Here is a 25,513-nt window from a genome sequence, read left to right as displayed (position 1 = left end):
AAATAACTATCAGTTATACCTTAATAAAATTATAACCAACATGCCTGGTGGCGCAAATAATGATGATAGCTTTGATTTCTACGGTTGGTTAATGTTTTGCACCTATTTTCGACTTTGCATGATGGTACTTTGTTACACTCATTATCTATCCGTTGTAAAAATTTCGTACTGTCCCAAAAAAAACGCGACTTCCGCTTCATTGCCTAAACTATATGTATGTTACATCTTTTTTTTTTCTCTTGACTGATTGCTCAATATACGACACACACAATTGTAAAATTGATATTCTATTTTAATTGATCTAAGAAATTAAAAAATAAACATCGTTTTAACGAACTAACTTATTATTGTTTTTATAACGTACTAACATTATAAATTGAAAATATTTATAAATTAAATCCATTTACCCTCCAACTTCAAATACCAAAGCAATATTAAACCTGATCTTATAATCAAATAAATTATATCTTAAAAATTATTAATTACAATTTTAGCAATAAAATTGTATACATCAAATAAATAATTATTTGTTTATGAAGGAAAATGCATTTATAAACCAAAAAGCTTTTGTTACATGAAATACTTGTTTTTTAGAATATCAATTAAAGAATGAGACTATCAGTCTTACAAATAATATTTTTCTTATTGCAAGCCACTCTTGATGATTGTTCAATATACAACACACACAAATGATAAAGTAACCAGTACCTCGGCATTTATAGAAATAACTATCAAATGAAAATCTTTGATTAACAAGATTGCAATACGATTTAAAAACTTGAAAATTTATTTAAGTATAAGACATTGACTCTTCGATAGATGCAGAGAAGTGGAGTCTTTATCGATTAGTCGCTTATATATATATCAATTTGTTCTATTCACTGTTCAGCTTGTAGGTCATCAGATCTGCAAAAATAGAACAGAATATGTTAATAATCAATTTTATAGAATTGTTAATATTACTATTTTATATTTTAATTTACTTACATTGTCTACATCGTCTTCATCATCGTCGCTGATTTCATCTCCAAACTCAATATCTTCATCAAATCCATCTTCCACAAATGTGACAGTGTCGTTGATGCGAACTGTAAAAAAAAATAATAAGTATGCATAATATGCAGTTGATATAACACTTATAATGAAAAAATAAATATCTAAAGCTTCATACCTGTTTCTGGGAATTCACCATATGTCTTCAAATTTCTAGCTTCATCAGCTGTGTATTTGAGAATAACATCAGCCTTGGCATCTTGATAGTCACGCAAACCAATAAGGATAATGTCGCCTTGATTTATCCAAACTTTCTTACGCAGTTTGCCTCGAATATGACATAATCGCTTGACTCCATCAAAACACATTGCTTCAAGCCGTCCATTTCCCAACATTTTTGTCACTTGTGCGTATTCTGAAAAAACATTGATTGAAATATTATTAACTCAATGAACAGACTGTATTTTCACAATAATGGTCTGCCATAGAAAGAGAAATATATTCACAAAAAAAAATTATGATTCATCAAGTAGACATTTTTTCTGTTGATGTACTCACCTTGACCATCTTCCTTGAACACCAACTCCCTTTTTTCAGTTTCGTTTTCGTTCTTTCCTCTCCTCCTGTTTTTGCCTCCCTTTCCTGTCGAAGTAACAAGTAAAAGTTATGAATATAATCAAAAATATGACGACAAAATAAAACAACATGATTGAGGTTTGCAAAGAGTAACAACGCATAATAATTGATTGATGATACAAAATATAGGTTATCTAATGCAAATAAACACTCCGTGTTTGAATATCAAATTTAAGCGAATTATAATTGCTAATAAAGCTAAATATTAGTGTAATTCACCAAAATGATGGAACTTACCCTTATTTTTCGGCATATTAAAATTCTATTAAGGATGTTCCGTAAAGGCAAAGTTTCACAAGCAGTGGAGACTGTCCTGTCTAGCTAGCTCGAAGGTTGGAGAGCGAATAACGAGATTGACGAGAGTGCCGTAGGCATATAGAGTGCCATGCGCGAAAGAGAAAGGAGGGGGAATGACGGAAGTACTACGTGAAGCGCCTCGGTAACGAAGGTCACTATTAAAGAGTGCGATAAATAAATACTTAAACACAAGTTTATATGGATTTCTTGCATTTTTTTAAATTCATATTTATTGATATCGATAGTAAAAACGTTATTTTTCTAGATATTAAAATTATGAATATTTTCATTGCTATTTTGACTAGTAATTAACTACTATCCAATAGCAAAGCGTCATTATGAGACGTCTTAAGTGTCATCATTAGCGTCATACAACGCTGACCTCTAGCGCCATATAGCTGTTTGGTGTTTATATCATCCATTTTATTATTTCGCGGTTATTTCAAATTGAGTGAAGGGTGTAATGATAAATTGGCAAGTAAATAGTCATGAATCGGTATCTCATAGACAGTTTAAGAAGCATAGATTTTGTACTTACCAAATACTATTGCAACATTGGTAGTTGGGACTCGTAAACAAAAATTTTGTAATAAAGATTGAGAGCGCGTCGGTCGCTTGGGGACGTTTTCGTAGGCGTTGACGTCGTTGACATTTTTCCAGTTTTCGGTATTGTCACGATAGCAGACGAAATGAGGGAGTAAATAAAAACTATTCACGGACTTCGAAGCGATGTATTTGTGCGGGAAATGGACTCGTTCGTTGTGATAACAATTCGTAGCAACAAAAGGACACTGTAAAAATAACATTGTGAGGCTTATCTATATTATACAACTTGCTCAACAAAAATGGATTGCTTGTCTTTCTCCCAAGTCCTATATGTATTTGTCCTAATCCAAAACTTCAACTTGGTTCCAAGATTAGAAAAGCGTTGTTTGAGCGGAAATCATTGATATGACGCTTTGTAAATATAAATTGAAAGTAGAATTCAAACTTTATCCATGTTCGATACATAAGTAGGTCATTTACATTTTGTGTCATTTTTCTTTAGTAACAAAATTAAGGTTGGATGTTTATTTTTCCAGATAATTATACAAGTTAATCAATTTAAATAGCAAAATGGAAGAAAATATAGAGTGTGTAGGTTTTACATTTTACAATAATTTTGATTCTGCAAACCTTGCAAAAGTTGAAAAAGTGGAAATCAATAAGGCTGAAAATGGTATGTTCACGTATGATTTTCAGTGCACTCAGCTTTGTTACTGTTTCATAATAAAAATCATTTCAGGTAAAAACGAAAACAATAAATCTCATAAGAATTCAACACTTGAAGTTCCTAGCTACGAGTTCAACCTTTGGACAAAACAAGATTGCCATGGAACAGAGTTCCAAAATAACAACAGAACTTGGTTTCATTTTGGTATAAAAGCTTCTATGCCAGGAAGTTATGTGAAGTTAAATTTAGTTAACTTGAATAAACAAGTAAAAATGTTTAGTCAGGGTATGTGTCCTGTTTTCAAAGTGATACCAGGACATCCACAATGGGATAGAATAAAAGAAAAACCAACATTTATGGTAACTAAATTATGTAAAGATAAAAATTTTTTTAAATCCTTATCATAACATAATTTATTACATTACAAATTTTAACTTACTTTTACAGGCAGATGATAAGAACAATGAATTTATGTTATCTTTCAATTACCGTGCTTCAGAAAATCCTAATGCCATCACATATTTTGCCTTTACCTATCCATTTTCTTACACAGATTTACAAAATTATCTTAAAAAAATAGATGCTAAAATGTCGAAACAAAATACACATCTTGCAAATGACATTTATTATCACAGAGAATGTGCAATAAAGTCATTAGAAGGAAGAAGACTGGACATTTTGACAATAAGTTCGTATTACAATAAATCAGTGGAAAGAGAAGCCAAGATTAAAGACTTATTTCCAGAGGAAAATGAAGAACGACCTTATAAGTTTTATGATAAAAAAGTAATAATATTTTCATTGTAATATCTGTCTAATTGCTTTGTCTATGTATTCAAGTTATATGTGGTTTTACATTTGTAGATCATTTTTTTGAGTGCAAGAGTTCACCCTGGAGAAACACCATCAAGTTTTGTACTTAATGGTTTTATAAATCTATTATTGAATAAAGATGATCAAATAGCTATAATGCTTCGACGGCTTTACGTTTTTAAACTTATACCCATGTTAAATCCAGATGGGGTAGCACAGGGTTATTATAGGATGGACACAAGAGGAGTCAATCTCAATCGACTATACCTGAATCCATCTAAAATAGACCATCCAACAATATTTGCTGCGAAACAACTGCTTAGGTATCTATGTAATTGTTTATCAGTCTCACAAACTATAAGCTTGCTTTGCCATTTATTTACTATTGGATTTCAATTATTAGGTATTATCATAACTGGTATCGTTTACCAGAAGATTTAGTTCCTGATGTACCAGATACAAACAATATTGGTACTAGCACTTTTGACCTTACAAATAATATAAATTCTATTTCAAATGAGACTAATAAACTGCTTCAGAGGGTAAATTTTTTATAGATTTTACATTCTTACTTGAAGACGTTATTCATATTCGATTCGTTTACAGGTAACATTAATGTCGCTCGAGGAAAAGAATAAACGCATAGAGCAAGGAAGTCGTGTGAGAAATTATTTAGTTCAAGCATCTGAAAAATCGATAGGTAAAATTTATTTTTAATCAATAAAAACATACTAACAGTTTTTATAGTATATTTTATTAAATTGTTTTCAGTAAAAAATCAAGGATTTATGGACTATCAACCAAAATGTATTGATAGGGAAGAAGACATTCCATGCAGAAAAATAGGTTCAGCCAGCAATATCAAACAATATTCTAGAATTGCCGAAGATTCTGGAATATTTTTATACGTCGATTTTCACGGCCATGCATCGAAAAAAGGAATTTTTATGTATGGTAACCACTTTGACGATGCAGAAGATGCCTCTGCGTGTATGCTTTTACCGAAATTAATGTCCATAAACAATTCTAATTTTCATTTTACATCATGTAATTTTGCCGAGAAAAATATGTACCTCATGTAAGATTGTCTACATTCTTGTCGCGAATGTGATATTAAATTCTTGAGAACATGTTGATTAACTCGAACTATTGTCTTAGTGATAAACGAGACGGTATGTCACGTGAAGGATCTGGCCGAGTTGCAGTGCATAAGTTATTTGGTTTGATTCACAGTTATACTCTAGAGTGTAATTATAATACTGGTCGATTGGTGAATAGCGTGCCTGCAAGACTGAAAGAAAATGTACATAAACTTCACAGTCAAATATTTGTACCACCAAAGTATAATCCAACAGTTTTTGAAGAGGTACCAACTACAATATTCAATTTTACGATTGATCTATCAAACATTAATAAAATCTTGCAGGTAGGAGCTGCGTTTGGGCCATCAATTCTTGATATGACTGGTAGCAATCCGAACAGTAGACTACCAAACAGTCAATATCGGTCTTTAAAAGGACTCAAGTCGTACTTAAAATTGATATCGACGAATCACTACCAAACAACTTTGAATAAACCTTTGCTCAAGGTAAATGTTTCTGACACAGATAATGACGTTATTGATGTTGATGATGTTGCTAATGCCGAAATAAGACAATGCACTTTGTGTTGACAATTAGAGAGTTTTATAAAAAATGTTTTTACCAAGTACTTGTGCCTTGTGGCAATTTTATTTACACTTTGGTAAATAAGCATTTTCGTGTACTAAAGAAACTCCAACATAGATGATAAAAAAATTAAAATGATTGAATATCTTTATTTAACGAGATTAGCAGCTCCGTTTTTAGCGTCAGTCACTAATATAAAAAATTTAAAAGTATTATGTAGTATATAATAAAGGTTATACCACATAGCTTCACTTATCAAATTATATTAAAGTGTAGTGCCGATAAAATTAGCTACTAGCGATTTAAAAAACTCAAAAGTAATTATATTGCGTTTTTTGAAATTTAAATAGTAGAACGATCCTGTAGGGTATATGACATTGTTCGACGCTGAGATCTTTTAATAAGCATATTTTTATTATTTTGCGCACTATGTTTTCCAAATGAACATGGTAGATCGAGAAAGGAATGTTATATTTATTACGTGTACATACTCAAAAATTCAATTGTTATTAAAATATTTTCCTTCTCATTATCTACCTCAAAGTTCACTTGGTTACACCAGTAATCCATAATAGTAGTCAATCAATTTTTTTCTAATAATATCATAACAATGAAATAACTGAATGAATAAATATATTTTTTTTACATTCATTAGTTTACACAGTAAATTATGGACTACTGTAAAGAAGCACGTTTAATTTGATGTTGCTAATATTAGTTTATAAGCACGCTACAGCTTTGTGATAACTTTGCTTTATCACTGTAAACATATTTGATGAAAAAATTTTAACTTTATTTTTACCATATGATTTCTATTTATAGATAGCTGGAAAGACTGTAGTATAGTGAAACAGCATTATAATCTAAAAAAACAGGATCTAATCTCGTATAGTTTGTATCGTAACTCACGCTTTGTTCCTCAAAAAAATAAAATAATATAACCAAATGTGATTGACTGAAAAAATTAACGTGTTCAGTGACTACAAATTTATATATCGAAAAAGAATGATAATGTATAATGTGAAGTTTTTTCAGCACATGTGCATATATATTAATGTGTATATTAGAACGAGCGCGCAGTTTTTTTTCGTACAAGTTATCTCTCGGACTTATACATATGTGTATATATGGATGTGTGCATTAACATATAATTTATAATGGTTTTTGTAGAAAGAAACAAAGTGTTGACAAATATATGATAACTTTTATATTTACAATGTGAAAGTATACTGTTTCAATAAACATCACCTCGCCGTCTTTTTTCGATCAAATCCAAAAATCATCTGAAATAGGTAACGAACATCTTATTACCATAATTTGGCAACCTCTATAGAAGCATGAGACACGTAGATAAACAATGACAATGAATGAATGCGCACTTGGACTACGAGGAAGACGAAATCGCGTTTGGTTTTGCAGACGGATCGATACTCACAAGACTCGTCGTCCAGTGAGGTGCTCGATAGGCCATCGGCTCGCACGAGTCGTCGCAAAAGTTTCCGCGCCACTGACGGCCTCGCCAAAGCTAAAGTCAAGCGCAATCATCAGGTACAGAAGCCGCCGAGGCCCACCACCCGCAGCACTGTCAAGAGCAAGCCGGTCGATCAGCCGGCAATCCGAAGAACCGGCGAACCCGACGGGACCGCGTTCCCGAAACGCCAGCTGCCGACTAAGCTGAAAACGCCCATCGCGAAAAAGATCACGATGTTCGCCAAGCGGACCACCGTCAAGAAACATCAGGACCCGCAGAATTTGAAAGCCAACGCCAAGGCTCGTCGCGTGATACGCATCGAGCTTCAACGGACGTTCAAGAGAAGTGCCGCAAAGATTGCTAATCATCCGCAAAACAAGCCGAAAAGTCAGAAAACCAAGGCGAACAAGACCTTCGTTCTGAAAATCTCGTTGCAATAATGTCGGGCACTCAAATTCACGCGTGTACTCAATCGTAGGGAATCTCTAGTCGCCAAGTAAAAAGCTTTATACACGTATTCATCGCTGCTTTAATTTTACGCGAGTATCGTTCTACTTGTCGAAAGGTCCGAGCAAGTCCAACTCAGAGTTCGGCACGGCGAACTTGCCACTCGAGGAATAAGTCGATTTGGTAACTTTGCGCGGCAAAGCGCAAGACACGCACCGCTGGCTGACTGCCGAAAGTCGCCTAGCGCGCGCGCGCGTGACAACCAATCGGCCGACGAAAGGCGCGGAACGTTGCATCCGTCGCGCGAGCGTACGCGCGAAGCGCAGCAGCGAGCGCTGGTCGGTATATATATCCCCCACCGCGAAGGGAACTCTCGCGCGATGACGAGGCCGCCGCTGGCGCGCGGTCGACGCCTCTCTCTTTCTCTCTTCCCCGTTCAGTTGCCGTTGGTCGCTTGGTAACGCTCGGACACTCGAGCCCGATTAACCTGCCTCAGACGCGCGGGTGGAACCGCTTCAGGCCGGGACGAACAGTTGCTCTCGGTCGCGGCCTTCCCCCTTCCTCGACCTCGGCGTTGTCGCGAAGATGGGCGCCGAAGGCTCGACGGCCAGGTTTCTTCTCGTGGTGCTCGTCGGCTGTCTCGCCTCGAGGACAGGTGAGTCGAGCCTACGCGCGACACCGCTTCCTTGGGCGGGGCATTGCAGGACGCTACCGATTTATACTTTTCTCTCTCTCTCTCTCTCTCGCACGCGTGCGTCCAGCTTTTTTCTTTCTTCTTTACGGAAAATCGGTTCGCACGAGAGTTGACGGGGAGATCCGCGCGATGCAGTCGAGGACGGAGAACGCGGCGCGAGCGTGTCTCTCATTGTTTACACCTGCGTGTGTGCGTACGTGGTTGGGCTTGCGGTGTTCAGTATACAGTAAAGTATACTCTACGTGTTTTTCTCGTACGTGCTACTCTTCTCTTTCTTTTTATGACGAGGATTATTTTTTGTCGATCGATCGTGAAAAAAACACTCGCGTTATCAGTGGATATTTGTTCATGGTTTTATTTCATTTTGCTTTAAGTTTGTTCTTCTGCACGCGAACAACTTTAATTAACTCGAAACCTCAAGGACTTCCCTCACGCCCGTTCGAAAGTTCAGTCGAGTCCGTGGATAATAAAAACGATGAATCGCTTCATCGCGATTTTTCATTCGGATTTTCAAATTTTCGTAAATAATGTTCCAACCAAAATGATTGCCCTACATCCCGGGGAAACGGACGTTGAGCGTCTGATGTAGTTTGGACGCGGCGAATCTCGGCGGAAATCACTAAATTAATTGAACGCCCAAGCCAAAGTTGCTCACCGCGAAATAGTTTTCCAACTAATAACCAAGATGCTTGGTCCCGCGCTTGAGGCTTTTCCTCGATTTTTTCCCCGAGCGGCATTTAACGCGGATAAAGTACGCGCCGCTGGCTTATTATAGAATCCAATCGACAATGCACTCGACGTCGAAGACTCGATGATCGATTTGTTCGCACTTTACTTTATTTCGAGGCTTCTGCTCCGTACTCAACTCTTGATTGTCATCTCGCTAATCAAGAATCAGTTGCATCGGAGAAATGATAGTCGAGGACTCGAGCCGCTTGTTTTTAAATTTGAGTACTGCCGAATTTGGAACAAACGGGATTATCTGCTCGTTCACGGTGCAATGCTCCTTTCGCGCTGTTATCGAGCGTCGTCGACCTGACTGCGATAAACGGTCGATGATTGAAGACTCGATGGATCTGTGCAATCAAGTCGAAGAGATAATAATTATCTTTTGTTTTGCTGCCCTTATTGTTTCGTTATACTTACTTTCAGCGCTGATCCGTTCTGAATGGAAACGTCGTTATGCCTCGATTTCACCATTAGTTTTTTTTTTTTTTTTCATTTCTTTTAATTTTTTCTTGGTTTATTTTTATGGTTTTGTTTAGCGTACGGATTAGAGTGTTTCCGATGCGTGAGCACAAACAGCACCCGTCCGTTCTTGTGCAACGAATTCCTATCGCACAGCGAGGACTTGGAGCCGGAGAGTTGCGATGACGTTTACAATGCGCAATACTGCATCAAGCACGTTGGTCGATTCGAGGGTAAATAAGACGCTGCTCAACGAAATTATTAAAAATAAATAAATAGAGACAACTAACGAGGATGCGATGGGAAATCATACGGGAGGTAGTGGTAATATCAAAGAGACTCTTGACTAACCATTGATCTCGAACTTGCTTGGAGCCTTGGCATTGGAATGCTATCAGTGCGCTTCGGCCGACGAGTGGAAGTGCGACAACAGCCAGCTGGTCGCGAATTACCTCCAGCCATCGAGTTGTGACCACGTATTCGAAGCTCAGTTCTGTGTCAAAACAATTGGACGCTACGGAGGTTCCTGTCGTATTTCACTTGCTGTCTGTTGTGTGGCTTAGAAAGTTCTATGCTTTGTTATGGATTTTCATTTAATTTTATGTTGGCTTCATAATACAAATTTCAATGATTACATTTACGCTAAAACGAAAGCAAAATTATAATAGTTGTCCAGTAAACGTAACGCTCTTACACGAAGACGCTATCTGTCAAGCAATTTGACATTTCTCCAAGTCTATGAAAAAATTCCATTGCATAAGAAATCGCACACTTCCAATCAGCAAATAACGCGTCTTTTTTTCCTTTCCTGCGCCAAATAACGTTGAAAGTAGGCCAACGAATAACTTTCAACGACTAACACACGTCGTTCGTTAGAGAAATTTTTTACTCGGATAATACTAACATCGTGACTTTGTTTCGGATTTTAAGTCATCTCCAATCTTGTAGTTCGTTGAAAGCATGCAACACTAATTTAGCAAGAATGATTGTTATGTTATAATACATGCGCGAGCGATATTAATGATTAAGCTTAACAACAACTTGATCTTCGTTAGGTGGAGTGGGAACCAAACGATTTTGCTCGTCGGTGGACCTAGGAAACTATTGCGATTACGTGCAGCAACCTGGCGATAAGCTCAGTTATCGTACCTGTGTCTACACTTGTAACTCAGACGGTTGCAATCCAGCTTCCAGTCTAACTCCATCTAGATGTTTAAGTGGCCTCCTGTGTATCATAAGTTTTGGATATCTTTATGGAGACAGATAATATACTTTCTATCCTTTCTTTTGTCAGTTTTGTGAATGTACTTTCTAAATAGTATATTTTTAAATACGCCATTTTTCTATTAATCTTATTGGAATACCACTACAAACATTTTAACAAAGTAAAAAATTGCGCGAAATATTTACTTTCGTTTAATTTATTATAGAAAATTATGTGTTTCTGATAATTAGCAATTGTATATTTGTTTTATACTATATAAAGTTAAGTGTCATTCAATATAACTATGTATTTCAACCTCATTTCTTCCTTTCAATTTGATTAAGTTTCATTTCATATATTGTTAAAATATTTTTTTCAAGATTGTTTCTAAACTTTTAAAAAAAGTGAAATCCATGTATAGAACGACACAGATGCTGTAAATTACCTTCAGATGAATTCTATAAATTATTGTTATCGAATAACAGAAGAAAAAATACTTCAAAAAAAGTCAAATTCGGTAAGTATATATGCTTCTCATCTAGCTTCCAATGAATATGTTAATTAAAATGAACTGCTTCGTAATAATCATGCATCTCCATTTTATTCTTTCCTTTAAATTTCCACAGATTTCGTTTGATCCATATTGTTTGAATATGTTTTCAAAATCTTTCTGATGTTTTGAATATAGTGAAATCTATGTAAAAATGACACGAAAGCTCTAATATACTTTCGGACGCTTTTGAAAATTGAATAAAAAAGAATTTTCTATGTCAATGCGGAATATATATATACATAGTATCAACCCATCTACTTCAATTTAAAGATTGCTCAAACTTTACTTTCAGCTACCTATAAACGTAGAATATCATATGTAAACTAAATGTTTAAGCTTGCAAATATATTACTGAATTCTTAACGAAATGTTGGTATACATATCATATGATAAATTAATGAGTTATATAAGTTGAGCTGAAAATATATGCCATATACAAATAAAACATGAAATTATGTATGAGTGAGTGTGTGTGTATATATAACTCCACTCAAATACACATAATATATACAGTAAAATTATTATTAAAAACTAAATATCAAAAAACCAAACGTGTTTATTAAATGTAAAGGGAACATTCTTGGCTATTTCGACACATGGAAATAGATCATCCCACCGATATTTTGCAATTTGGTAGATTTTCTAGTATCATGAAACTTTATAATTTTGTCCATATTTTGTTGAAAAATAATAATTTAATCATAAGTTATTAACAATTAGGAAAAAATTTTTCAATATGCAATAATTTTGTCGCTATGACAGATGGATTTTTAATACACTGTAAGCCAAGCACTTTCAGATTACTCTAACAAAAATGACAAATATTAATTTCTTAAAAAGCTATAAATTTTTTTATAAACATTGCATTTTATTTAATGAACTAAGATTAAAAAAATGTCGTCCACACCATTGTATTCCTTCGATTTTTTTACTCAAGAGGAGATATTAATAATTAGGCCCTTTGTAAAATCGCTTGTAATTAGCGACAAGATGAAGCGCGTCAGAAGCGACGCCGGGCCGCTGCATATTATTAAGACAGAAGTAACATCACTAAGCGATTCAGCACTACCGGTCAAACATTAGGCACCTACCTGCCTTTAGCTTCAGTGATTTATAGTTACGAATCGTTCTCCTTATTTTCATAAAGGATCATCATTGACCTTTATGACATTCAATTATACCTGATGGCTGTACCCTGTGCCACACTTGGAGACTGACCAGTTTTCCTTTGTGTGCATAATATGAACTTAAACCTAAAATTGCCATCATTAGACGACTAAGCAATGCCATTCCACTTGGCTGCCAGCATCTTCAAGATGGTGAGACAAGATGGAAAAATTATATTTATGATTGGTAATGAATCCATACTGAGTCTTGGCGATCTAAAAAAGATTTGATAGTCGCAGAGCCAGAGTGGATTTGTAAGTTACAAGAAAAATATAAGAAAGTTGACATATCTTCAGATCAACTACATATTTTATTAGTATTCTGAAATATTCAGAAAATTACCAAGGTTTTTAAGTGTTCTATCGATATAGTTATTTTATCTAAATTACGTAAAAAACATGGTTTTCCAAAACGTGCGATAGAAATTAACAAGCTAAAAGAAAATTTGAGAAAAAACGAAATAGCTGTAGATTTCGACGTTTCCGACAATTATAAAATGTGTTAATTGCAATATTTGCCATTCAGTCAGTTTATTGCAGTAACGTCGTTTGAAACAAGAATGTATACTGTATACATTTGATGGTGCAGCAAGTCAGTATAAAAATAAATATAATTTTTCCATCTTGTCTCACCATCTTGAAGATGCTGGCAGCCAAGTGGAATGGCATTGCTTAGTCGTCTAATGATGGCAATTTTAGGTCTAAGTTCATATTATGCACACAAAGGAAAACTGGTCAGTCTCTAGGTGTGGCACAGGGTACAGCCATCAGGTATAATTGAATGTCATAAAGGTCAATGATGATCCTTTATGAAAATAAGGAGAACGATTCGTAACTATAAATCATTGAAGCTGAAGGAAGGTAGGTGCCTAATGTTTGACCGGCATTGCTGAATCGCTTAGTGATGTTACTTCTGTCTTAATAATATGCAGTGGCCCGACGTCGCTTCTGACGCGCTTTATCTTGTCGTTAATTACAAGCGATTTTACAAAGGGCCTAATTATTAATATCTCCTCTTGAGTAAAAAAATCGAAGAAATACAATGGTGTGGACGACATTTTTTTAATCTTAGCTCATTAAATAAAATGCAATGTTTATAAAAAAATTTATAGCTTTTTAAGAAATTAATATTTGTCATTTTTGTTAGAGGAATCTGAAAGTGCTTGGCTTTCGGTGTATTAAAAAATCCATCGCGACATCTTTCATAGCAACAAAGTTTTTACATCTTGAAAACATTTTATTGAGTTTTCCAAATTCTTGATAACTTCTTATCCTTCTTATAGAAAAAAGATTCTTATATAAAAAAAACTTATTATTTTTCGACGAAACTTGAGCTAATTGTAAAGTTTAATGATACCAGCAAATCTACCAAATTTCAAAAAAATAGGTGATATGATACATTTCCAAGGTTCGAAATAACCAAGAATATACCAAACACCAACAAAAAATCGAGGTTAAGCGTGTAAACAATAATAATATATAAACTCTAGCTTTGACTGACTAAAACTAACAAAAATCGAAGTAGAAAAAACACAACGCATAGTAACATAATAAGAATATATACTTTGACAAAATTTGTAACATTTCACCAATTGTGTATATATTATGAAAAATAAAGATATATAAGCTGACCATTGAAAAACCTTGATCCTAAACATTGAATCAATACTTATGGTTAATGTTTTTAAAAATTTATATTCCGAATAAAGCATGTACGTACATACCTGTCAATTAAGAAAAAAAAACTGAAAAAATCAATGAGTACACGTATAAATACGCGCGCGCGCGTGTGTGTGTGTGTGTGTGTGTGTGTGTGTAATAAAATGAAACATTGAAATTTTATATTTCATTAAACTTTGTTAATTAACTCAATTTTTTCACTATGAGCACGATTCCAACAGTCTTATAAAGCATACTACTGTGGGCAAAAAGTAAGGTGAATTTTCAATTTAAACTTCGCGGGCTTAACATTTCGGGCTAGTTCTTTTTTTCTTGAGTTGGTAGGACTGCGAATGACATCTGGGACAAATTTCATGTCAATGTCATCATCAGTAATATATTTACGCTTGTGTTTACCAAACGACCAAGAGTGCATGTTTCGATTTTTACAATGTCTGATTTAATTGAGCAAAGAAGTGCCATCAAATTTTGTTTGCGGAATGAAATTTCGGCTGCGGAAACGTTGAGGATGTTGCGGAAGGCCTTTGGTGATTCTACCATGTCGCAGAAAAATGTTTATAAGTGGTACAAAGACTTCAAAGAGGGTCGAGAACGTGTTGATGACTTGGAGCGCTCCGGACAACCATCGACGTCAACAGATGACCAACACGTCAATAAAGTGAAGGAATTAGTGCTCGAAAATCGTCGGTTGACTGTTAGAGACCTTACTGATATGATCGGAATATCAGAAGGATCTGTGAAAATAATTTTGAAAGACCATTTGGGCCTACGAAAAGTCAAATCTCGATATATTAATGATTAACGACAAGGTTATTAGTAACTATAACCAACAGCATACATTCTCTTTTCAATTGGTACAAGTTTGATTGAATTTTAATATATATTATCATTTACATACATACAATTATATTTTGAATAATAGTTCTAAAATATTTCAATGTTTATACATTCACATCATCCATGTGGAGTAAATCTATAAAATAAAATACTTATTTATTACAATTTTTCGTACATTATAATTAATTAGTCTTGTAAAATGCATAAAAAAGTTCCTTGACTTCCATGTCAATACCTTATATTTTATTTTTTATATTATACATTCTGAATTTTTACCAATAAAACTAATTCGATTATCTTGCTCTTGTTTAAATTTCTGAATATTTTTCTTCTTTGTAGGTGTATATGTAAGACGAAACAGTACTCTGTGCAATAACGTCATTGTGTATCTGCCAACATAGTCAAGAAAAGCATTTCTTTATTGTAACTACGTACATTTATTCTCTAAATAGAAATAAAATTTCAATAATGTTGAATTATACATACGCCCGCGCGCGTGTGCGTGTGTGTATCAACAAACCTTTATAATATAAAACTTCCATTTTTTTCGATTCAAAGAATTATGATTCAAATTTTTAAACATCAGATAGTTTTTCAAATTGCTTTTACTATCTTTACATTGTTCTCATTAACATGACTCGATTGATTAATCGATTCAGAAAATCTTATACGTAGAATTTTCACTGTTTGTGATTCTACAATTTTTTTATCGATATATACAAGAAAGTGTTAAATAAAATACTAGATGACGAAATATAAATCTAGATAATAAAGTGAAAAGTTGAAGAGAAAAATTGTTGACTATTCCCCAACACTGCGACAAACAAAATTGTACAGTGTAAAAAGAATATATATATATATATATATATATATATATATATATATATATATATATATATATATATATATATATATATTATGATAAGAAATCTCTGGAATCACCATTTATTTCTGATGTCACGTTGTACGAATACATGTCAATATGAAACATTTCTATTTGTGAAGTTGTTTTTTATATATTGCAGTCTATTATTTTATATTTTTTTATATCTATGGGTGTAATAAAATAAAAAAATTATTTATATGTGTCTAATATATTTTCTATTTTATTCTTGCAAAATTTGAACGACAATTGAAAAAATCTGATCGAACTCTTTAGTGAATGCATACAAATATATTCGTCGCTTAGCGAGTGTATCAAGTGTGCAAACTTAGCGAAATATACTTATTTCAATTTGCGTATAGACTTTCTTCTTTGGCATATTTATATCCCTTCAAAGCCCAAACTTTGGCACACTTGACCCATGCTTCTACATTGATAATTGTTAATTATGTAAGAAGTACAAAATACCGATATCCTTTTTTTCACATTGATTCAATACAAAATGCACTGATCTCTTCGAAACTACAAAAATGAATACATAGAAGGCAATTTATTTATTCTTCAGAATTTGTTTGCTTTGCCAAGGCACGCTATGTATACAAATGTTATGAGATTAGTGCGCTATAATTTGTTTAATCTTGATGAAAATATTTGTGTTAGACATGGGCGATGTATCATACATTAAACGTTCGGTCGAATGACAATTGATTACAAATTCATATCAAGTTCATGTTATAATTTCTAACGTGAAATTTTTTTTTAGAATTTTCATTTCAAACTAATTGCCTAACATATCAGTCAGTAGATATGTTTTACAAAATACGTTTCAATATTAATTTTCGTCAGTTTTATACGATTACTTGATAAATTTTATTGTACAGTTTGGTCCAAGAATATTTTTAATTCTTTTTGATTTGTAAATGTCTGTTTTTTCTACATAAATATATTACTCGCATTCACATTTTTTTCTTAGTATAACCATATTTTTATCGATACATAGCTAATATCGATTGCCCAAATCTAAGCAATACTTTCTCATAAATTTTAAAAGTATAATGTAGTATTACATTTAACTAAATTTACAACATATGTATAAACATAAAATTACATAAATTATACTCCAATCACATTTCCATGCTAAATAATGATACACGATAATTTATTTTTTGTCTAAACAGCTTATTCAAAAATAAAAGTATGTAAATCTAGAAACATCTAGATAAATTTTTTAATGATTATTTGTTCATGATTATTTTTTGAAAAATAAAACGATACATACACAATATCGTGTGTATATTACAATTCAACGCATTAAATACATGAATTAATTTCATATTGTCAGTATATGAATCAAGTATTATAATGTTAAACAAGGAATGAATTAATTAATACGAGGAACAAATCACAGATTCTATTGCATAAACAATACCCAAAGCGGTAAATTCATTTGTTAGTCGTGAAAATTGGTAATTTTTGTTTCCATTAAATTTGCGGTGATCAATTGAATACTGCCTATTCAACATTTTCTTCTAAAAAGTGCCTCTAGTATCACAAAATACCAGAGTTACAATTGTTAATTTGTCGAAGTAGCACGTAAACTATATATCAATAATCATCGGGTGCTTTCATTTTTTATTGCGATTGCAACGATGTTAAATAATAAAATAATATAAAACTAAATTACTCGAAACTTCTACGTTTTGAGCATTCTCATTAGAATACACGTACAGATTTATAAGCCTTTTTGTTGCTGTTGTTTTCGCAGCTGCTCTTCCAACTCCTTCACCCGGAGTTGACTATTGGCTAGTTGACGTCTGACTAGCCTAAGTTCGTCAGTCTGCCGAAGATAAGCTACTCTCAACTCGGACTCATTAATTGGGATTTCGGTATCCAGCACTTTGTTGTCGTTGAGCGATGGTGATATATTATTCTGTATCAGAAAAGCAAATGTTTACATAACAATTGCCAAAAAAAATTTTTACATAGTCTAGTTAGTTATGCAATTTTGAAGACCATTAGTAATAATCAATTTTTTTTCAAAAGACTGGAGCAAATCTATCAAAAGCCCAAGAAATTAAAAAAAAATACAATGCCGAAACCTACCTTAGAATAAAGGGAAAAACTTCCGAACTTGCTAAGGAGCTCATAGAATTTGATGCTACATCTTGGTGTCTTCGAGATGACCATGCAAAGTGTTAGTGTGTTAAACAAAACAACTTACTCGTCAAAAAATAGCCTATGTACTAATGAAACTAACGGCAGACTTAGCCAATTTACGATAAATAAAAAACCAAACGTAAAGCGAAAAGCAACGCCATTGATGTTCAAATTCAAGCTACATGACATTAAATACAACACACCCCGTAAGTCTAAATATCGAATTAGTCATTTCAGTTTCACCTGTAAGCCGACATTGTTGAACTTTTGTTGCAGTTGATGAAATTTGGTGCTCTGATTGCTCGATGTCTTTTGACTTTTCTCCGATATTTCATTATACTCTTTAGGTCGATAATCAGGCACTGTTTCCGTCGACAGGAACGCGAATTTCTTCTTCGTGTTTGCGTCCGTCGTCGATGTCAGGTGAGAGGGTTTGTAAACTCTCGGCTTGTGCGTAGTGATGCTTCCACCTGAAATACGATACATAATGTAATCGCGACGAATGTTATGATTGACGGTATATTTACACATTGTACTAACCAGTCTTGAGTGATATCAGCACCGGCGGACTGTTCATTCCGCTAATCCAGTCTTTTGCCGAGATAGATGGTGTTGTACCCACAGTGTCTGGGTACAAATCATCTTGAAATTGATCGCTCTATATACACAATTCACATTAATTCAAGACGTAAAAGCTAAGCCATTTTCTGTATTTTGAAAAAATTAATGAAAAACTTACTTTACGAGGTACAATCATTGATATAGGCTCGCACATGCCCCTCGTGGCGTGCAATTTAAAAAATCTAAAGACCTCGCAGATTGACGTATTAACTCCGCGTTTAGGCATGACGCCAAGGCCACGCTGAGGATTACCAGATATAAATTGACTGAGATAATGCACCCAAGGTGCCTCGTTCACAACCTCGTAGTATCGGATATTACCGTCGCCCTGTAAATGCGTATACAGATATCAGTTATTTAAGATATTGATTCGTAGCGTGCGATTGAACATAATAAACGCAATAAACGACGGCTATTGACTTACCTTGCCAGCTAGGTAAACCATGTTGGTGTCGTGGTCGTAAAACGGAAAGACGATACCGCTGCTCGAGTCTATCGTTTCGCACGTCAACGGTGCTGACAAATCGTGTTGACTCCACACTGCGTACTGACGATCCGAGTGACGACTGAAACCGGTGGTCAATAGGCGACCCGATGCTCCTAAGAATACTACTTTGCTTGCTTTTGTTCCCGCGTGACAAATGCCCTCCTGTAAAAAAAGGCACGTTATCGTTAATTTACGAGCGGAACACACACTTGACGTAGTTTTCTGGTTATTATTCTTTATATTGATTTATTGATTCTTTAGCTGCGAAGGTAGTTCAAGTTTTTTAAAACAAGCACATACAAACTCGCGACTGCACACGATTTTCACGAGAGCCGTAAAGTTCACGCCAATGGTCGTTAAATTCATCAGCTAGTCTCCTTGCGACTTTCTTGTTTGGTGAACGCGCACGTTTCGTAATGACGTCCGACAGCACTGCACGATCGATTGTCATTAGCGATTGCGACAAAATGAAAATCGACGCAATCATCAACCGATCAACGAAAAGAAAAGTAAAATCGATATTTCGTAGGCCGTGGCGTTTTACTTTGTCTATAGCTTTCATCGAGGCAGACGCCGCGCAACCTTTCTAATCACGGCCTCAATGTCAGCATTCCAGCTCTCCTTCATTCCGTCGGTGCTTTTTAATGAATGTCGCCCTCTTTTCCGCTCGACAATCGATAAGAAGTCCTCGCGCACATGCACAAAAGCCGCCGCCGCCGCCGTCGCCGCCGTCGCCGTCGCCACAAGTGGCCGAGTTCAACTATCGGGAAATGTCGCACGACGACGAAAAGCCGACAACGCGCGGCGAACGGAGATATTACCGAGACGACAATGCCGGAGCGTGGCTCGAAGACCCTGAGTTTTTTGTCCTTGCAGGTGGTGGCCAACAGGCTTCCATCCCTGTTCAGGGACATGCTGTAGATGACATCGGGATGACGATCGATCACGCTCACCGCCTCGCCCTTGCTGATGTCCCACACGATCACCAGATGATCGAAGCCCGCGCTGAACAGTATGTTCTCCGCGGTCGGATGCCACTCGATGTAGCCGACCCGACGCTTGTGGCCCTGTAGCTCCACCAGCCAGTCCGTCAGATTACGGGACAGACCGCCGTCTGGGATGTGCCAGAGCTTCACCTGTCGACACCAACAACAAATGTGTGTTGCGCCGTTGATGCAAAAGTTACGAGCTTATCTAGAGATCATTTTACTGATCGATTGGCTTTTGGCTTTACTTTTGCACAACTCGCCGATCATTCATCCTTGGTGAAGTATTAACAAACATACGAGGAAAACTAGCTGTACAGTAATTCTGAGCAATCCACGCGAATGAAAAATTTCCAGAGGACTTTTGAGTGAGTGGATCCAAGAAAATGAATATTGCACACATTAGTTCTACTCATCTCCAGCGATTAGCATTCTCAAATAGACGAGTGACTCAGCAATCAAGCTCGTAGTCGCACAGTCGTAATTAAAAAACAATAAGGACGATCGACGTGCCGATTGGTCAGCGAGATCCGCTCTCGCGGCGTGGAAACAAACGGAGTCGCTCACCGTGCAGTCGTCGGACGACGAGGCGATGACGTTGTCGTTGAATGGATTCCATTTGATGTCGAGCACCGGTCCGGTGTGGCCCGTCACTCTGTTCGCGTTGAAATCCAGGCGTCCAGTCTGAAAGTGCAACGAGCGGTCACGGGCGCGCGCCTTGGCAATGAAAGTCGGCGCCAATCTTGCCCAGTGGCGGAGGAAAGCCGGGCGCCGGCTGCTCGCGCAATTAGCATCGGAAATAGGCAGTGAAAGTGCAATTAACGCCGGATGGCATTCGCTTGCGATTTTCATCCGCGAAACGCGTGCAACTGCTGCTGCTGCTGCTTCTTCGCCGTCGCGCTTCGGCGATTTTTCTAGCCGCGAGTGCGTTCGCCTCCTCGACGCCCACGGCCAATGAAAGTCTCGCTTTGTGCGCGCCTGTGCACGCCCTTATCGCTCTCTTTCTTACTTTATGTACTTTGTGGAAATTCGGCTGGGCAGGCGCGATCCGCGATTTCATTTGTCGCTCGGCTGCCTCGCGCTGGACGGCTAATTTGCAAATTCAAGGAGGCGCTTTGCGTTTCGATCTTGATCATGCAAATGCATTTGGCTCTCCGCGCTCTTCCAACATCTGCCCGCTCGTGAATCATCTACGCCTGGCGTTTCGCAATGCCTGGCCGATTATTCAGTCGCGATTAGCGAGATGGCGGATTGGCTTTTTACGAAATGCTAATCGATCGACGAGACGCACGCGCGCCTGTGAAACTCGAACGCGGCGCATCCTCCGACCGTGTTCTCGAAGCAATTGTAGATGAAAAACGAGACAGCGGCTGGCCGATGTGAAAAGTCCCGAGCATCGGTCGCCCAAGCGAGACCGAGCAGCAATTTCTGAATCTCGTTATCGCTCTGAATTCTCTTTAATAGAAGGGTTCGCGACGCAAGCAGGGCACTTTCACCGCGAACTAGCGCCGACCAAAAGTCGAAAGGATGAATTTAGCCTCGCACTTTCCTAGAGACGAGCCGCGGGAGCTGTGCCGGCGCGATTTTTCCGAGCGCTTTCTACGGAATTCCTCGGGGGAAGCGCCGAAGAGCGGCCGCCGCGTCGCTTTCTTCCAGCGGCTTTCCAGCGAGATGACGAACCGCTTCCTCGAGGCGGAAGCGAGTCGTTCTACGGGCGCCGAGCTGCGAGTGCCGAGAAGAGTAGAGTGCTCACGTGATCGAGAGGTAGCACGAGGAAGGCACCGCCGCCGGCCACCTCGGTGACCACGGCCAGGAACTTGGGATTGACGGCGCAGAACTGCGAGTCGTGGGCATTCTTCGTGATCTTGATGTTGTCGTAGCACCTCTCCCTCTTGGCCGGTGCGCCGTACACATGTCGGAACTTGCTGCTCCGCACGCCCCGGAACCACGACTGCAATCAGCGAACAATGCGTTACGTCGACACTGGCCAGACGACCAGCCAGTGGGATGGTCGTTCGAAGCCGACGCTCGCGTTGATCAACTGTTACGCGTTGAGCTACGTCAAAGCAGTGCGAAACGAAGAAGGAAAACGAAAGAACGAAAGAAAGAATGAAAGAAAGAATGAAAGAAAGAAGGAAAGAAAGAAGGGAAAAAAAATAGGAAAAATTAGGTCGCATGCGCAGCTTCGAGGCGAACTGGAAAGATGTCTCGGACTCACCTGTCGATCGTTGGTCATGGCCGTGGTGGACTGCGCGCCGGATCCATGCAACGACTCACTACTTCAACACACACTACTGGCGGGTAGCTCGCTACTGCAAAACAACGCCAAATAGACAACCAGACGGAGCCGAGACTGGCGGCGAGCGGAGCGCGCGGCGGCCGAGGCGCGACTGGCTGTGTGCCGCGGGCGCCGCGCGATATACACGCCCGTGCCGTGGCGCGCGCGCGCGAGCATCGATCGCGGAAGCTGCCCGATCGCCCGAGCCAGAGACCGGCCCGCAGGTAGCCGCAGGTTCAAGGCCGACGATTGTCTTTCTCGGGACCTCCTCTCCGTCGCCCTCTTCCCGCTCTCGCCGTATCGTAGCTTGCTTCCCCGCGGCCATTTGCCCCCAGTGACCACGGTATACGTATGAATACGGTGCGCGTAATCTACGGATTGCCGGACGGCGCTCGGTAAGGCATTACGTACCTGCGCGATCCGCATTTTCGTGCCCCGTCAAACCGAACGTCCGCAATAATAATCGGCCAAGTATGAACGGTCGGCCGGACGAGAACGAGGCGCGGCCGTCGCGCGCGCGCGGAATCTCGCCACGGAGGAGAAAGAGAGAAAGAGAGAGAGAGAGAGAGAAAAAGTGAGCGACGGCAACGTCGTCGCCTCGCAATTAAGCCGCATAATGCGTAATTAGTCGCGAAGGGAACCGACGGGAATTGAGTCTTTCCTGCGCGCAGGCGAGAGGCTGCTGCTGGCTACTCCAATTACGCCGGAGCGAGCGAGAAAACGGACCGGGCGGGGTATTTTTAGAGAGAGCGATAGAGAGCTCGAACGCGCGCGGCCGTTTTCTTCCTTCCCTTTTGTAGGGTGAGCCGCGGCGATCGGTGTGCCGATGCCGGTTTTCGGCGAGCGAGTCAGCTGATCGGCGCGCCCGCGCCGACGAGTATTGTAGCGCGCAACGGAGGCCACGCGACACCTTTCGTGCCACTCGTCGCACCTTCTCCGCGTGTCCCTTATGTCGAACCGCGTACTCGTTGGCAAACAGTGGCGAATGAGAAACTTGATACTGCTACTCGTGGCGTTTTACGCAAGCGCGCTTATCCAATTGGAGTTTATACCTTCCCAACGACACAACACCCGACGGCACGCTGTCGTATAGTGTCCCACGTTTCTCTTTCTCGCGACGATTCTACTGCGACTATGCGGCGATTATCGCTGCGCCGATACAATGGAATGTCACGACCGATAACTTGATATTCTCAGCGACACCGCCGTCATTGTTTTTTTCGTGCGACTTCTTTCGGCAATGAGCAACTTTGAAGTACCTTGCGCGCTCAATTAATTTATCGTCAAGTATCTACGTGTTTAATCGTGTTCGCAGGGCGAACAATCTTGATAAAAAAGAAATTCTTTCCACGCTCGTAAAATTATACTATTTCGCAGCTCGCTGAATCGCCGTAATCGCGTTGTGCGTTATCACAGCGATAAACTTACAACTTTTTTTTCTAGCGAAATTAATTTAACAGAACGCGATCACCTCGGATATCAGTGTCCCATCCTCGCCGTTACGCAACTAAAAGCTATGCGTGAACGATAATTCAGCGATTGTCATCGATCTCGAGTTACATCACGCGCCGTGTACACATCGATCGATAAACGATCATTGGGCAATAAAATAGCCTTTCGAAAAATAATAATAAAACAAAGAAAGCATAATGGAACGCGCGTTGAAAAAATAAGTCTTATCTCGCTGTGTGCCAAGAGAGAATGAGAGTGTGTACATAGCAGGGGCGCGTTTGGTCGTAAAAAGAATAAAGGCACGATGACGCTGTGGAGCGTGTTGTCTTTCCACCCATCGACCGACCTGATTCCAAATCATCAAATCGGTTAAATTGATTATAGAGATGCATCGATCCGATTAATCACCTCTCTCTCTCTCTCTCTCGCTCTTTTTAGAAGCATGGCTTTATTGCCATACAACCCGTGCGTGTCATTCGCGTTACGGGATATCGCTCGCAATAAAGAGGCGCGCTTAACGAAGGATTTGATTTTACGTATAGAGCCAATTCACAAGATGAATTTTGTGGATTAGTAGGACGTGGAGAGTCGTTGGGCTATCGATTGATGGGCCGCTTTTTGCTCGTTTCTTCTACAGGAATTCTCTCGCGGGTAATTGTACGATACTTGGGGGGAAATTAAATGGTGATTGCGGACTGGATAATATCGAGCAATAAAAGATTAGTGGAAAATACTTCTGGAGCTAAGTGAAACAATGATAATTCATGGAAGTTAACTAAAAGAATCACTGGTTTACTTCAAACAGAGAATGCAGGCTACATTGAGATGTTTAAATTGGAAAATAATTAATAAATAGAATAAATTGAAAATTTCTATATGTACATTAACAGTCATGCACTTGTTCCTGCGCAATCGTTCACTACGAAACGCGCAAAATGGAGCATTCTCAAACAAAAGTGCATGCAAAATCGTATATCGATAGGTCCCGAAGTATATTCCAACGCAACATTGCAATCTAATCAACTATGCGTTATAAATTAAAACAATACGAAAAGAAAAACAACAAATCGAGAATAAAGGCAAAAGTAATAACGTACGCACGAAAATTTGTAATGTTCGTAGAACTCGCACTTCAATTACAATGTAATCGCCACCGCACCAGAACAACCACGAAATAAAACATCACTTTCGGAGCAATAATCAAGCGTCGGTCTCTCTCCCTCTCTCTCTCCGACGCTTGAAAACCGCATCTCCGCTCTACTTCCTGGAGCTCCGCGGACGAACGAAAAAAATATCTCTCTCGGCAGCGGAAACTGGCGATAACGGTATATAATACACGCAAATCCCTAGCGTGTACAGGCACGAATGGCGAGAAATAAAGTATCCGGTTTCTTATTTTCGGATGCCCTGTACATTTCATTGTTTACTCGTATCGTAGTTGCGCATGCATCAACAACAATACCTAACCTCCGGTTTCACGTTACATGTAGAACAAGACGAAGGCGAAGGGGGTTGCCGTAATAAGATAATAGTATGGTAGTAATTAAATTTGAATGCAGTTATTACGTACCTGCTCGAAAGATTTGGAATGAAGAAGATTGCTGTCGAGGACAGCGGCGAGCTCGAATCTCTCGAGGAGCTCGCCTCTAATCCGTGGCATATCGCTGCTGCAGCTGACGCCCGCCGGCTTAAATGACGACGCTACTCCTACTACACTACACGAAGCTCCAAGCGGTTCACTCACTCGCTTTCTTTATGTAGTTAATGCGCGTGAGTGGCGAGAGCGGAGC

The 25,513-nt window shown here is 38.3% G+C and overlaps 4 protein-coding genes across 10 annotated transcripts; 2 read left to right on the top strand and 2 right to left on the bottom strand.

Annotated features, from left to right (window-relative positions):
• Positions 1-65: 65 nt before the first annotated feature.
• Positions 66-2,002, bottom strand: LOC131670007 (eukaryotic translation initiation factor 1A, X-chromosomal). The gene is made up of 5 exons (XM_058945292.1): positions 1,867-2,002; positions 1,552-1,635; positions 1,172-1,408; positions 988-1,088; positions 66-906 (listed from the first exon to the last, which is right to left on the bottom strand). The coding sequence occupies exons 1-5, from the start codon at positions 1,880-1,882 to the stop codon at positions 901-903; spliced, it is 444 nt and encodes a 147-aa protein (XP_058801275.1). The 5' UTR covers positions 1,883-2,002; the 3' UTR covers positions 66-900.
• Positions 2,003-2,567: 565 nt separating this feature from the next.
• LOC131670022 (cytosolic carboxypeptidase-like protein 5) lies at positions 2,568-6,834 on the top strand. 4 transcript variants are annotated; one of them, XM_058945316.1, is made up of 10 exons: positions 2,568-2,939; positions 3,009-3,145; positions 3,212-3,498; positions 3,587-3,925; positions 4,004-4,275; positions 4,356-4,494; positions 4,559-4,652; positions 4,724-5,030; positions 5,111-5,318; positions 5,379-6,834. In XM_058945316.1, exons 2-10 carry the CDS (start codon positions 3,043-3,045, stop codon positions 5,622-5,624), a joined length of 1,995 nt encoding a protein of 664 aa, XP_058801299.1. In that variant the 5' UTR covers positions 2,568-2,939; positions 3,009-3,042; the 3' UTR covers positions 5,625-6,834. The 4 variants fall into 4 exon arrangements, with proteins under 4 accessions (XP_058801299.1, XP_058801298.1, XP_058801297.1 ...); XM_058945315.1 differs by having other exon boundaries at positions 3,009-3,498; positions 5,379-5,540; positions 6,442-6,834; XM_058945314.1 differs by having other exon boundaries at positions 2,568-2,733; positions 3,009-3,498.
• A 1,125-nt stretch (positions 6,835-7,959) lies between these two features.
• LOC131670038 (U-scoloptoxin(05)-Sm1a) lies at positions 7,960-10,914 on the top strand. Of its 2 annotated transcripts, XM_058945346.1 has the most exons (4): positions 7,960-8,192; positions 9,497-9,652; positions 9,795-9,941; positions 10,475-10,914. In XM_058945346.1, exons 1-4 carry the CDS (start codon positions 8,123-8,125, stop codon positions 10,684-10,686), a joined length of 585 nt encoding a protein of 194 aa, XP_058801329.1. In that variant the 5' UTR covers positions 7,960-8,122; the 3' UTR covers positions 10,687-10,914. The 2 variants fall into 2 exon arrangements, with proteins under 2 accessions (XP_058801329.1, XP_058801331.1); XM_058945348.1 differs by lacking the exon at positions 9,795-9,941 and having other exon boundaries at positions 7,961-8,192.
• Positions 10,915-15,853: 4,939 nt separating this feature from the next.
• LOC131670046 (coronin-2B-like) lies at positions 15,854-25,461 on the bottom strand. 3 transcript variants are annotated; one of them, XM_058945360.1, is made up of 11 exons: positions 25,294-25,433; positions 22,212-22,305; positions 21,747-21,944; positions 20,561-20,677; positions 19,829-20,143; positions 18,945-19,169; positions 18,639-18,848; positions 18,440-18,557; positions 18,143-18,369; positions 17,846-17,914; positions 15,902-17,672 (listed from the first exon to the last, which is right to left on the bottom strand). In XM_058945360.1, the coding sequence occupies exons 2-11, from the start codon at positions 22,227-22,229 to the stop codon at positions 17,475-17,477; spliced, it is 1,695 nt and encodes a 564-aa protein (XP_058801343.1). In that variant the 5' UTR covers positions 22,230-22,305; positions 25,294-25,433; the 3' UTR covers positions 15,902-17,474. The 3 variants fall into 3 exon arrangements, with proteins under 3 accessions (XP_058801344.1, XP_058801343.1, XP_058801342.1); XM_058945361.1 differs by lacking the exon at positions 22,212-22,305 and having other exon boundaries at positions 15,854-17,672; positions 25,294-25,461; XM_058945359.1 differs by lacking the exons at positions 17,846-17,914; positions 22,212-22,305 and having other exon boundaries at positions 15,904-17,672; positions 25,294-25,458.
• Positions 25,462-25,513: the final 52 nt, after the last annotated feature.

Source organism: Phymastichus coffea, unplaced genomic scaffold, assembly GCF_024137745.1.
Source record: "Phymastichus coffea isolate CEN01 unplaced genomic scaffold, Cenicafe_Pcof_1.1 PCOF00099, whole genome shotgun sequence".
NCBI classification, from domain to species: domain Eukaryota; kingdom Metazoa; phylum Arthropoda; class Insecta; order Hymenoptera; family Eulophidae; genus Phymastichus; species Phymastichus coffea.
Note: the sequence above shows the minus strand (reverse complement) of the source record. Positions and strands in the feature narration are given on the sequence as shown.